Here is a 14587-nt window from a genome sequence, read left to right as displayed (position 1 = left end):
CTGCGGGTTTGGTTCTCCAATTCGGACAGTTTATAGGAAAGATCGTCACAATGAGCTATAATAGATTCCAACTCTGCTTTTCGTACGACTGCGTCATCCTCTAAAGCAGAGATTCTAGCCTCTGCTTCCGTAACTCTGTTGACTGTATCAGAGCAGATTTTAATAACCCGGCGAACAGCGTTCTTAACTTTACTACAGGTTGCCTGTGTTCGTATATTTTCAGCTTTGCTTTCTGCTCTGTGGGTCATCATGGTATTATAAATTGTGGCCAACGTAATCTCTTGAGAAGCTGTAGAGGCATTAACATTTTCCTTGGTCTCAGGTCTGGCATTATTAGTTAACTTTGGATCTACGCCTGGAACTCCATTTGTACGCACTGCAATTTGCTCCTCTATTTTCGATTTAGTGAGATAAGACACTTTTTTTCCGGTCTCTTAACAGTAGAAGCACTAACATTTGGCGAGTTTAATCTTTAGTCCTCCTCTGAGGTGCTTCCCTCATGATAATCACCCCAATCTTTACTCAAATTAGTGCTCTCATCGGATGACAAATCTGATAATGAGTAAAAATTATAAGCGACTTCTTGAAGCCCTATCAAATTTTGTGAGGGATCCCCTTCCATGAAGGCCGACAAATCTGTCTCAAATACGAGATTATCCAGGTTTCCAGTCGCCAGCTCTTTAACGACACTACCAGAGACTACATCTCCCAAAATGCTTCTCGTCGCGCTCGAAACATTCAAAACATTCGGAGGTACATTGTGTGGGTTCTCTATTAGTTCCAGATTTGGGATTGGTGCTACATCGCTAACAATCAAGGTTTCCATATCTGCGCTATTAAGGGGTAGGTTTTCACCCCCACCGGATATATCAACACCCCTAACTGTGTCAGCAGCCAATTCCAGAGTTCCCAAATGTACTACAGCGTTTCTAGAGCTCTGTCTCTCAAACAAGACGGGCACGGTATGAAGACCCTGTCTACCCACACGTATGGCCGGTATAGTCTTTCCTGCTGGTTCACCCCCTTTTTGATATTAGAAGTAGAATCCTCACCTCCTTCAGCTAGCCCTTCAGTAACTTTTCCGTTCGCCACATCAGTCATAAGCTGTTCAATAATAGGCTGTTCCTTAGCTTTAACACTACGAGTAGTGATTTTGGGGGGCATTTTCCATTGCACCGTAGCGCCACCGCATCCTCGAACAACGCCAAAGTATGTGCCACACAGCAAAGCGGGGAGCCGCCTAAGCGGAGCTCGATGTCGGAAGGAGAGTAAACCAGCCAACATCCGCGTGGAGTCTCAAACTGCCAAGCCGCTAAACCGCCGAATCTGCTCAAGCGCTGCGGTAGGTCGAAGCTCCGTCTCCGGTCTCCGGTAGTCAGAGAAAACCCGCCACAGATCCAACACCGAAGCTCACTGCTCCCGCTTCGTTTTCTCTCCGGAAAAGAAACATAGCGGGAACCACAAGTCGCTACTTCCACTTTCCCGAAGACTTCGGTTCCATGTGGCAGTCAGAGTCCACGAAAACAGCCATTCTTCTCTCTGAGATTCGGAGCGAGGGACTGAGCTGCTTACGCCGCCCACGCCATGGCCGCCATCTTGACCTCCACAATTTATATATTTGATTGATTCATCAACGTCAATACAACTCCCAATTTAATGGTTCCTTCTATCTAGTACATTGTTCTTTCATACAAGTATTCCTCTCTCCCAGATTATACCCTATTAAATACATTAGCGTTCCGCACCGAACAAGTGATTAGGATCACCCCTTAAAGTGACGTGTGATTTTAAAGATTTGATTGATTAACACATAGCGTTAAATGTTCCCAAATTCTCAGTCCCTTCTTTCTAGCTCGAGGACCTTTCCTTGGATAGATTGCACTTTCCAAGTTATACATGGCTAACAGACGCATAAACCAGTGTTGAAAAGATGGGGGATATATGTCTAGCCATGCTGAGGCGGTACATAGCCTAAAAATGGCCACAGAAATGCTTAACAAGGCTCCTCCGGCCCCCATCCATCAATTATTTTGTACTCCCAGTAAAATTACAGGGGGAGTCAATATGTCAATATTTAGAGATAACTTATCTCTAAAAAAGTTGTTAATTTTGACAATAGTTGAGAAAAGGGAGCAACATTTGGTAAACATATGTATCGGATCAGCCCCATATAATTCACAACGTGGACAGAAAGTTTCTTTCTCTTCTCCCATTTCACAATCTGAGAGGGAGTATAATGTAGGGAGAAACAGGTCTTATAAAACTGGACCTGAAGGCTAGCAGGCATTAAAATAGTTTGTGCCATTGAAAAGGCTTGATGAAAAGCAGAGTCCTTGATCTCTAATTTAATTTGCCATTTTAAAGAATGTTTCTCAAAATTGTCCTTTATAAGATTATTAAAAAGATTATAGATCATACCAATTCGGGAGTGGGGGTTAAATAGAGCAGTTTCTCAACAAGGTCGTCTTCAGGAAACCCGGCTGGACCACTCCCCTTTAGCAGCAAAAATTCCTAATTTGAAGAAACTTAAAAAAATCTTTATGAGTGAGATTAAAATAAATTGATCATGAGAGATGATGACGAGCGTTGAAGAAAACCACCCCAATTTATTAATCCCAGCCTTAACCCACTTGTTAATATATAAATCACAAAAGATCTCTGGTAGGTTCTGATTATCTTGGGTAGGAGCCTAAAAATGTAGTCTACCAATACCCAACAGTCGGCGCACAGATGCCCAAACTTTATAAGCAGCCGAGAGGGTCTTAAACCGGACCCTTTTGTAATACCCAAAGTCCAGCTGCCGACATAAGCACCCCTAAGCCTCACCTCCAATTAATAACTCATAAGGAGAGGGAGGATTCCCCATAATGTCACTAGGGTGCTCCTGAAAGAGTACTGTAAAATGTGCTAAGGACGTAGCCGAATAACATAATTTAAGATTGAGGAAAGCTAATCCCCCCCCACTCTCTGGGGAGAGCAAACATTTTACTGATCCTCTAGGCCCAAAGAAATTGTGAATAAATATTATCGAACTGCTTTAACCATTGATTGAAAACATAAGTGGAATTGCTCTTAAGTACATAAGTTTAGGGGGAAAAATCATTTTAATCACTTTACATCTGACCACCAGAGACAAATTCTAATTCTCCAACGTACCCAATGATGTTGTAGTCGTTTCAGCTAAAGGAGTTAAGTTCACATTAAAAATGTAATCTATGTTAGCCTAAATAAACAGAAGCTCCTACCACTCTGTTATCGATCAGGGATGCATATTCGTTAATGATAATTTTAGTTTTTCCTGTGTTTAGGGAATACCCTGAAAAAGTCCTAAATATCCCGGATTCATCTTCTATAGTTGTAATGGCCATTTATGGGTCTGGTGTAGCTAACACCATCAGCGTAGGCTAAAACCATGGTGTAATTTCCATGTACTATAATCGGGGAGATGTTCCTATTTAACTCCAAGCTGGTTAAAAAAGGATCTATATACAATGCAAAGAACAGCGGAGAACATGGACAGCCCTGCTGAGTCCCCCTAAAGATCTTGATTGGTTCTGTCATTTCCCCATTAATATAGATGTTAGTGGCTGGCGCAACGTAAGTGTTTTGATTGCCCTGATATAACCAGGACCTATCCCCTTTTTGTACGTCACGGACCAAAGGAAGTGCCAGGAGACCCTATCAAATGCTTTTTCAGCATCAAGTATAATCACAGACATAGGATCCCCTGACACTTTCCCTACATCAAACAGGGAGATGATCTGCCTCACAAGATTGATCGTGCCTCTCCTGGGTATGCACCATGTTGCTATTTGGATACAATTCTATAAATTAGGGGGGATGACCTGGTATTCCTACTTCTGGAGAACTATGAGTATTAGGATCATCTGAATCGAGATCATGATCATGAAACATAAGTTAGGTAGCCGAAAAATCCCATTTCAGCTGTTGACTGTTCCTTTCCTTTTTCCCCTTCCTTTTTCTTCTAACAGATGTCTTTAGTTGAGTTAACCGTGATTATTAGAGTGAAACATGGTCTCCTTCTCCGCAAACGGCAACAGACGGCAAGGTGGAGCAGCCCCGCAACAATAGAAGAAATCTGTTGGAGCAACCCTGAACGCAAGAACCAACACAGCGATGCAGCGGAGCCCAGGCCATGTAATCGAATGCAGGTTGACCGCATCATGGGGAGCACAGTGGGATATGTCCCCCGCTAGTCAAACGCCACCTTGCTCCATAGATGTAATGGCCAACATTTATGTTTTAATGCTTATTTTTATAACCACCAACCTTGAGATGGGGTGTAAGTGTTCCTTTTTTACAGCATGTTTGCCAGTCATATTAACCATTTCAGGGCACTTTATGTCAGTTCTGACATATTCTTCTTTATTGGAACCACTACGTAGGGATCCATTTAGCAGATAAAGTTAACTAGCACTTGCATTAATTATGCTCTACTTTTTCTCATTTAGCAACTTGTCTGTCTACGTGTTTTTCCTACTAGGCTACAGCCATCTGTTCTTCTGCACTGGCTTACCACAGACTGAATGAATGCTACTACACAGTGGCAGCCGGTCATTTTAGCAGGAAGGGAGGTGGGCGGGTCACACACACATGCACATATACATACTCACACCCATTCATTCACAGACGCCTGCAAACACACATCCATTCACAACACTCACTCCCAAACATTCCTACATTCACATATGAGCGCACACACCAAACATTAAAAGGGCTGCAGCCCTCGGTGATGGAAGCCATGGAGGTACGAGGAGGGTTGGGACTGCAGCCTTCTCCTATTGGTTGACCTTAGGTCAGACAATTAGGGGAGGCAGCAGTTCCTATCACATCACAGAGTGGGATGGAGGTTAGTGAGAGTTGCTGACCTCACCCCACTCAGTGATGAGGTGTCATTGACATACACTCTGGCATGGGCACCAGAGGGCTTAAAACTGAAGCGCTCAAGTTCAAGGCTACCAATGACGCTCCCCATCATCAAGAGGGTGAGGGACTCGAGGTGTTTCGCCGGGTTGAAGAGGTCATGTCTGCAGGAGTTGTGACATCATTAGCCTGACAAACATCAGCTCAGGCAGCCAGGAGCCTGATCATTTAGCAAATTTCTAGCTCCTGGCTGCCAGACCTGTAGTAGAGTGTCTGTCATGCTCTGCCTGACAAACACTCTACTTGTCAGGAAAAAAGTAGGTTAACATGTTTTCTCTGCCCGTTAAGATGGGCCATGGCTGCTACCACATCCCTGGCCAGTAAATACCTACATCATTTTTGGTCTAACATTTTATTTTTTGACCACTTTTTTTTTATATTCCTGGCTCCAACTATGTTGACTCTCCAGATTCGAGTTCCTTTCTTTCTTGCCAGCAGAGAAAACCTCATCAACGTGCAACTCCCATATCTATAATTCCTCTGGCCCTCTCACGATTGGGCAGACTAATAAGTAACTGATCTGTACTCTTTTAATTCTGCAATCCAAAATATGCTTTTCACTTACTGTAACGTGTTATGACTCAACCAATTTCAAGGTTACTCTAATATCGAACAAACACTTCAAAAATCTAAATTATCAATTTACACAGCCTCCAAGTCCACCACTAACTTATCACATCATTAAATTTGCATGAGTAGATATAGTTTAATCGTTCCTCTATCCCTCCACTTTTTCCTCCATTCTTAGTGCCCCGGTCTCTTCTCTCCGGATAATCATTCTTTCTGATACCAATTTTATTTCGAGTAACACAGTTGTATGTAACCTATACTACTGCTATGAATTCAGAGCCTTGAGAAAGTCTTTTTGAGAAGAAACACATATTGGATGTTTTCGACATTAGTGGCATTCCATTGTTAACCCTTGCCCATTGGAACGAACAACGAATAAATCAAGCATTAAAAACTCACCACATATTTTTGGGATATCAATTAAGGAACTATTCCTACAGCACAAATGTTTAGATGTGGGCCCGCCTGTTCAATGTTAATTTCTCATGCAGGGCCCCATGCCGTCATCCATCTGACACCCAGTGTCATCTTTTGGGATGTACCATAAGCATGCATGATCCCTCTCACATTTATTAGTTCAACCATTGAGCCATAGTTTTCTCGGTGTGCAACTCCCACCCCACTTATACTGTTGTAATAGCTAAAATATATTGGGTGAGTCAGGACTGCTGACACAAGACTACAGCACCATGGATCTTCGACCCCATCTTGGAGGACCCTTATGAGGCAGTACAGTGAACAGTCTTTTTTGTTCAGGGTTTCAGGTCACGCAGGTGTGAGTGAGTAAAATCTAAGGTCATCCATGACAGGTCCATGTGTAGTTGATATTATAACTTATATTTGTGCTTATATCAGATGTGGTTGTTTTCATGCTTGTATAACCTGCAATTTTAACTTGCACTTAGCATCCAAAATCAGCCTTTCTAAAAGCAAACATAGAATTTCTTGAAAAGGAAATAATGAAAGAAATGAAAACAGATTTGATTCCAATGCTGGAATGAAATGTTTCTTGGCAGTAAGATGGTCGAACTTCAGGTCTGATTTAAAGTGTGGTAGGTAGACGGGTACCCTGTCACAAACATGGCGGATATACCGCCCACCTTATTACGAGCAACATCATGGGATATAATGCACTTGTAATAACGCGGACAGAATATCACAGAGTAACCCGTCCACCAAACACTAAATCAGGCCCTCACTGTATAGGTTGTATACATCTGGCATACAAAAAGTAGCACACAGGCATGCTATTGGCCGTCTTCCTCTCGCATGACAGCAGCATCTATGTATAGCTTCTAACACTGGATATTTTTAAGAGCTCTGACTTTATAGAAAGAGGATTTGCAGCTGGTGACGCTAACTTATTTTTAAAAACGTCCTTAAAATTCTTGCTGTCAACAGTTAAGCCCACTGGAATTATGCATTACTCTATGGCTGTCGCGTTTTCAGCATAAATATGATTCTACTGTAGCAGCTGCTTCTAATGTGGAGAAGGAATAAGAGCTTCTAGCTGAAATGGGGCAAAAGTTACTAAAGAAAAGTGCAACACAGTGCTGCACAGTGACAGGCGATAGGCAAAGGTTAACAACTCATCACCAGTCACTCAGCTGCTCTGTGCTGCAGTCACGTGTCCTACTGATATTAATGAGGTGAAACTGATGCAGAGACAGTTTTTACGTATGTCAAAGCAACAGAATATGAAAAGCTAACGCCATACAATGTGTTGCGTAATGCATAAGTTGCCTCTGTTTGCTGCATAATTTAGTCAACCCTGCTACACAATGTATTCCTCCATTTCTCCACAATCCTGCATAAATATAAAGTTAAGGGGTTAAAGCAAAGGAGAAAGTTAGCATTATAACCAGAATACAGAATGGCAGTCCATATAGGAGCACTTACCACTGTATGGAGGTTGAGTGTCGCGGTTTTCTTGCTCAGAAGATGTATCATTTTGTTGCTTAGGTGGTTCTGTGTAAGAAATTAATTATCTGTTAACCATTCTACCTTAGTATGTCATAAATGATTACAATGAAAATACGACTTTGAATCGGGTTAAAACATATATGAGAAAATACATGCAGCATGCTTGAAGGGAGGGGATTTACAGAAAAATGTTCTGTATGATAAACCACATCCATCTAGATTATCAACCAATACTGCTTTGAGCATGCTTATTAAATTCCACATACGTCAAAGTTATTAAACTGTGTTTTTTACTTCGTTGATTTCTGTGTAACGGTGTCTGCTGTAGAATAGACTATTTAATAATTTGACTTTCTTAGTGTATGTAGTCAGTATAGCTTGTTCGAGAGCACACAACTGGGCTTTTTTTTTACATTATATTTTGTGTTTGTATATTCTCACCAAACCCTTCCTATTTAGATATAACAATTCTCCATTTTTCAGCTACTCCCCGTCCCTCCCACATTTACTAATGAAATGTATACACCTACGTGTGTGGACATGTCCAAAGTTGTGTTGAAGATCTTTTTTTTCAGTTAAATAATTTTTATTAAAGATAAATAACACAGGAATACAAATATAATATTCCGTTCAGAGGAAGATGTGAGTATACAGTTACACATTAATAACATCAGTAAATAGTTGAGATAGAAAAAATAGAATCAGTGTAATACAGAACATTTATATTAATATTCCTAAACAAGTAACCAATAAAATAACACATAAAACAAAAAAGAACTGAACTACATACTGGTATATTAAAAACCTGTGAAAAATATGAGAGGGCATATTATACTAGAGAAGAAAAAAAAATTATAAAAAAGAGAGAAGGAAAAAAAAAGAGAGGTTGAAAAGGAGAAAACCAAAGAGAGAAAGAAAAAGATATAGAGAAAGAAAGAGAAGAGGAAAACATATAGACAATATTGGAAAAAATAAAAGAAGTTATGTAGAAGGAAAGCTCGAAGACAGATAAGTAGCCATAATAGATAAGATTTGATTTGTAAATTAATTGAATTATTAGGTACCGATGCAATTCTATGCTCATCACATATTAGATTCCACCAAAGCAAAAAAAATAATTTAGAGTTATATTTCCAACATGTTAAAAGAACCTTAAAAGCTACGGCAATAAATAGATCAAATAAAATTGATTTGGATGTAATTTGGTCAAAATCAGGAGACATCGTACCTAAAAATACATTGTGTATATTAAATTGAATCTTATAAGAGAAAATCAATAAGCACTAGACCAGACAGATTTCCAAAAATCATAAGCTTTGGGACAATAATAAAGTAAATGTATTAAAGAACCTTCAGCAATAGAACATGACCAACAAGATGATGAGGCTGACTGGTTACATTTGAGTAAAAGTAAGGGAGTAATAACAACTCTATTAAAAATAAAATATAAGGATTGTGTAATATTAGCAGCGTTGGAAGTTTTGAAGAGTTTTGGCCAAAACATATCCCATTGGGTAATAGATAGTGTTATGGATAAATCCTGTTCCCAATCTAGCGCAACAGCTGTTTTATACCGCGTGCCATTATATGAAGATAAAGTTTTATAAATAAAAGAGGCACTAGGAATCGTATCAGATGAGACTTGATATAAAGGTGTATCAGGTGTGAATGAAGCTGGGAATGACAGAGATGTAATTTTGATAAAAAACTCTGAAGTATAGGTGCTAAAATGTTATATTGCAGAATATATGAACCAGGTAAGTTAAAGGTCTCTTGCAATTGATTGAAAGGCAAAATCTTATTATCGAAAATCAATTGATTGACATAGAACATACCCTTTTCTTTCCAATGTTTGTAGTAAAATGATTTGTGACGGAATTTGATGTGTTTGTTATACCATAGTGATGAGGCAAGAAAAAATTGATATTTGTCAAAATTCTTAAAGAAAAGTGTATGCAAAAGGGTGTTGGGAGTATTTTAAAATTGGATATTTGGAAATAAAAGTACAATTAGTCATAAAAACAATATTGTGTAATGAGAAGTCATTTAACAAAGAACATTAAACTGTAACCCAAGAGGGTTTAGGAGAATCTTGATAATCCTTAGACAAAGCATAACATTGACGGATCAAAAAAGCATTATGTTATAATTTGAAATCAGAAAATCTGCCCCCCTTCAGTTTTGGGACAAATTAGTTTGGATAGGGCAATGCGTGCATGCTTATTACTCCAATAAAACTTAGTACATATAGAGTTAATCTGGGTAAAATAATAGTTCGGGATTTTGAAGGGTAACATTGATAGCGTGAATAATATCTGGGGAACAGTCATAATTTTAATTGTATTAAGTCTGCCCCACCAAGATAAAAATAATGGAGATCAAGAAGTCAGCAAATTGGTAATTTTAAGTTTTCGAGCAGAGAAATTGTGAGATAGGGTATCATGAATATTAGAGGAGAACCATGTGCCTAAATATTTAAGTTTTTTGAGGACACCATGTAAAGTTAATACATCCTTTATCAAATACAGCTTGATCTGGGTTAATGAGGAGAGGAATAACTTTCTCTAGACCGGAAGCCAGAATCTTTGCAAAAATGTTACAATCATAATTGATTAGTGATATAGGATGAAGAAATTTGCAGTAGGAGGAGTCTTTATCAGGTTTAGGGATAACAATGATAAGGGCTTCAAAAAAAGAGCCACAGGCCTTGGAATTGGATATAAATGAATTAAAAAGATCTAATAATTTATGTGCAAAAGTCGAGGAAAAGGCTAAAAATAATTCAACTGAAAAGCCATCAGGACCGGGAGTTTTCGATTTTTTAAAGGATTTGAGGGCATCGGATATTTCTTGAAGAGAAATATCCTCCTCAAGAGGTAAAAAAATATCTGGGAAGATTTAGGTTTAAGAATATCTTGAAAAAAAAGATATAAAATCATCTTTAGGGGGATTAGTAGTTTATGTGTATAAGAGATTATAATATGATTGAAATGTACTAATAATGTTGGAGTCAGAGGAGAGGAGTGTATTGTTCGTTTCTGCACGAATAGGGCCAATGGTTTTACGCTCTGATTTGATTTTTAAATAATTTGCTAACATTTTGCCTGCTTTATTTTGGCCTCCATGAAGTTTAGATTTAGCCATAAGGAGTATGTTACAGGCATCTACAGTAGCGATTTTATTCATGGTGGATTTAGCTTTAATTAACTCCTGTAACGATGAGGGAGATTTGGATGAGAAATATTTATGTTCCAGGATTTTAATTAATGTTAGGGTGTCTTTATATTTAGAATTCAGTAGTTTCTTTTACTTTGATGAATAAGCGATAATAAATGCTCTAAATGCTGCCTTAAAAGCATCCCAATTGTTGTGGATTGAAGTATCTAAAGATTTGTTAATAACAAAAATGTAATTAATGAAATCGGTCGCTTCTGAGATAAAAGTGCGGTCTGATAAAAGATAATTGTTAAAACGCCAGCGACCTTGTTTGCATGTGGTGATGGATAAATCAATAGAGGTCGAGACAGGAGCATGATCAGAAATAAAAATAGAACCAATTTTTGATGAATGGAGACAGGGTAATAATGATTTGGAAATTAAGACATAATCAATACGAGACCTTGTATGATGTACAGGAGAAAAAAAAGTAAATTCGGAGGTATCAGGATTACAAGTTTTCCATGAATCAAATAAAGGACGAGATGATATGGCAGATTGGAAAGACTTGTGGGTTTTGTCAGGTTTAAATTTACACATGGATTTCCTGTCTGCAAAGGGGTCCAACCAATTATTATAGTCACCACCAACCACAATGTTAGAATTATATATGGATAAAAGTTTCATTTTTATAGTTTGCCAAAATTCCGGATCAGGTTTTACAGGACCATAAATATAAAAAAATGAAATTTGCACTTTGTTGTTGGTAGCATCAACCAACACCCAACGACCATATGGAACACATTCTGATGACAATATTTGAGCATTAATAGATTTATGAAACAATATAGCAACACCACCATGACGATCAATAGCAGGTGAAAAAACAATTTGACTGACCCATTGGCGTTTGAGTTTAATAGACTCTACGTCATTGCAATGGGTTTCCTGTAAGAAAGCAACCTGGGCATTAAGTTTAGCTAAATGAGACAATACCTTTTGACATTTGACAGGATGACCTAGACCACGAACATTCCACGAGACCACATTAACCATGATGTTGGATTAGGGGCTACATGAGGAAACAGGAACACGAAACTGCATAATTAACGAAGAAAAGAAAACATTGTTTTTTATGTGATGAGAAAAATAAATTTTTAAACATAAAATATAAACAATACACGAAAAGTCAAAGTGAGAGAAAACGATAAGAGCAGGAAGAAAGGAAAAAGAAAAGAAAGGGAAGAAATAGAAGTAAGAAACAGGCAAACAGATCAAAGAATAACATCCAGATCTGTAAAGAGAAGAGGAATCGAAATGAGAGGGGCATAGTGACGCCGGAGGACATGGACCATAATATCAAGTAGAGGAACTGGAGAAACAGAGAACCTCATACATATAAGTAAAACATGGAAACACAGAACACACAAAGTAAGCAAACTTATGTGGGATCAATTTGATATTTCTGACATAAAGGAAAAGTCAAGCATTAGTATCCATGCCATGAGATGTCAAGTTTTGAAGAAAAAGTTTAAGCTTTTCCGGATCATCAGAGGAATATGATAGTCCATTATGTGTAATTTTGCAGAGACATGGATGGGGAATTCCATACTGGATGTTAAGATGTCGCATCTGAGGGCGTAGAGCAAGGAATTCTTTCAGTTGGGCGTTTGTTGCATTGGAAATATCTTGAGATATGAAGATATTGTGACCCGACCAAGTAAGACGAGGTTTAAGTCTTACAGCTTTCAAGACGTGCATCAATTCAGTGAATTCCAGAAATAGCATTATGATTTCACGTGGTGTAGTAGCAGTAGGATGAAGACGGCCCAGACAATGCCCTCTTTGTATATTAAGAGGAGTTGTTGATGACTGAAGATCCAAAAGTTCTGGGAGAAATTTTTGCAAAAATTATACTATGTCGGATACTTTTATATTTTCCGGAAAACCGTAAAGGCGTAGATTATTTCTGCGATTATGATTTTCAAGATCCTCAGTATGGATTTTTAACTTGTGATTCTCTTGTTCTAGTGATGGAATCTTTGAAGAGTATGTCGCTAACAAGTTGTTCAAGATCCAATACTTTTGCTTCCTTAGTCATCCATCTCTCCTCAATCTGTTTTAATCTTTCATTTGTGGTGGCTATAAAAGGCATCAGACCGTGCGCTTCATCCAATATAGAGTCCAAAACTGGATTCTGCGAGGAGAGTATAGGAGAAGGCGGATCATTTTTATGTCTTTTCGGTTTGGTACCAGTTGAGTGGTTAGCCATTTCAATGTGTAATAGGAAATCACCTTATGAGTTGAAAGAAGGTGAAGGAAACTTAATAAATGTCTCAAAAAACAAAATTGTTGTGAAAAGCAAATTGTTCCAAATGAAGATAGAGTGGTGGTAGTAGTGATTTCTTCAAAATGGAACGAAGAAAGGCAAGAAGACTCAGAATTCCTCCACAAAATAGTAGGTAATATGCATTTAAAATGGCATAATAAAAGGTATTTCGTGCTCAAAGAAGCTTGCAGCAAAGAGTTAATGTAAAAAAAAAGTTGCGATCTCCACAACCTAAAATGGCGGCTATTCGTATTTCTTCTGGGGAGAAAGGTGTCACGGTAGAAGACTGGCTCCAAATGCAAAAGTAGGTAGAAAAAGAAAACATGCAAGCGAATCATTATAAAACTGGCAAGCGCACTGAATAAGTACTATTGTTTGAACTGGTTACACTTCAATTAAGCTCCATTTGTTGTGGGCTATCACATTAATCAGTCACTGAGGAATAGTGGCGCAGCCATACTCATGCTGTAAAATATAGTAAAGTATTGCAGGAATGGCATAACAAGTAGATGCTTGCATATAAATAAATGTGGCATTGTGGAAAAGGGGCCAGTCAAGCAAGCTAAATATTGTGGAAGAACCTCTAGTTGTGGCGATTATTGGAAAGATAGGCAGCCCAAAAGCATGTTTTCCTTGAAGAGATATGCCGCCACTATAAAGGAAATGCGAGTGCCAGCGCCGTGAACAAAATGACGGGCGCCCCCGATTTACTTGAGGAAATTCACTGCCGCGGCAACAGGGCTTTGAATAGGCAGCGGGAGCAGCGGAAAGGTGATAAAACTGCTCACCGCACTTTTATGAAGCCATATAACCGGTCTAAAAACGGGAGAGGAGGCATTGAAGGTTTGCTGTCGGCAATAATGTCCCGCGCCGCTGAAGGGCTCAAGCGGGTTCCGCCATGACACAACAACGCGTAAGCCACGCCCCGTGTTGAAGATCTTCGAATAAAAAGATAACGAAGACAGAGGCGGAGATCTCCGCATATAGGCATTTGAACTGCATTTTGTAGTGCATGAATAGTACTTCTGCAGCACATTTAAACGGACTAAAATGCAGTTTGTAAATATACCCTTACATCTTTCGTCACCAAGATAGATTTGTCTGATTCTGATGTTGCGACTGAGGCTGTTACACAATCTTCCTCTGCACACTTCCCAATCCATAACCTCTTTGAATGCTAAACAATTAGCTGAACTCATATTTAACTACTCTAAACGTATTTAAAACAGTCACTTGTCCACTATATTCTTCAATGCCTGGCCTTCATCAGATGGACACTGCCCACAACATCTTGGGGTGAGCACCCTTTTTCCATGACCCCACCAATTTACCTCTAGTTGCCTTAACAAGCCTTAATGATCATCTCAGTCACATCTCCCGGAATGGAAAGTCTCAGAGAGATAGCTAGCTAAAATTGTGCTATTCTCAATACCTCAAACTGCAATGGAATAATTGTTGTACAAATGTTCTAATTGTTACCACTCATTCTATAATCAAGGAACAAATGAACAATGCACAATAATCGAAAAAATGTGTATTGTCTAATGATACTAGAATAAATTCCTTTGGATAACAGTTAAGGACATTTTAGAGGGCGGCAAGTATATTTTGTGTAAATTGTTGTAGGTCAATAGCCTTTGGCTGGTCCGAAAAGGGGATTATGGA

The 14587-nt window shown here is 38.8% G+C and overlaps 1 protein-coding gene across 13 annotated transcripts in view; it reads right to left on the bottom strand.

Annotated features, from left to right (window-relative positions):
• The window catches only part of LOC144763708 (uncharacterized), a 2434724-nt gene that overhangs the window by 999700 nt on the left and 1420437 nt on the right, over positions 1-14587 (bottom strand). For all 13 annotated transcript variants that reach the window (XM_078649561.1, XM_078649562.1, XM_078649564.1 and 10 more), the window contains one exon: positions 7414-7482. In XM_078649561.1, coding sequence (XP_078505687.1) covers positions 7414-7482 — 69 coding nt within the window. The remainder of the gene's footprint in view (positions 1-7413; positions 7483-14587) is intronic.

Source organism: Lissotriton helveticus, chromosome 6, assembly GCF_964261635.1.
Source record: "Lissotriton helveticus chromosome 6, aLisHel1.1, whole genome shotgun sequence".
NCBI classification, from domain to species: domain Eukaryota; kingdom Metazoa; phylum Chordata; class Amphibia; order Caudata; family Salamandridae; genus Lissotriton; species Lissotriton helveticus.
This window is presented reverse-complemented; position numbering and strand designations above follow the sequence as displayed.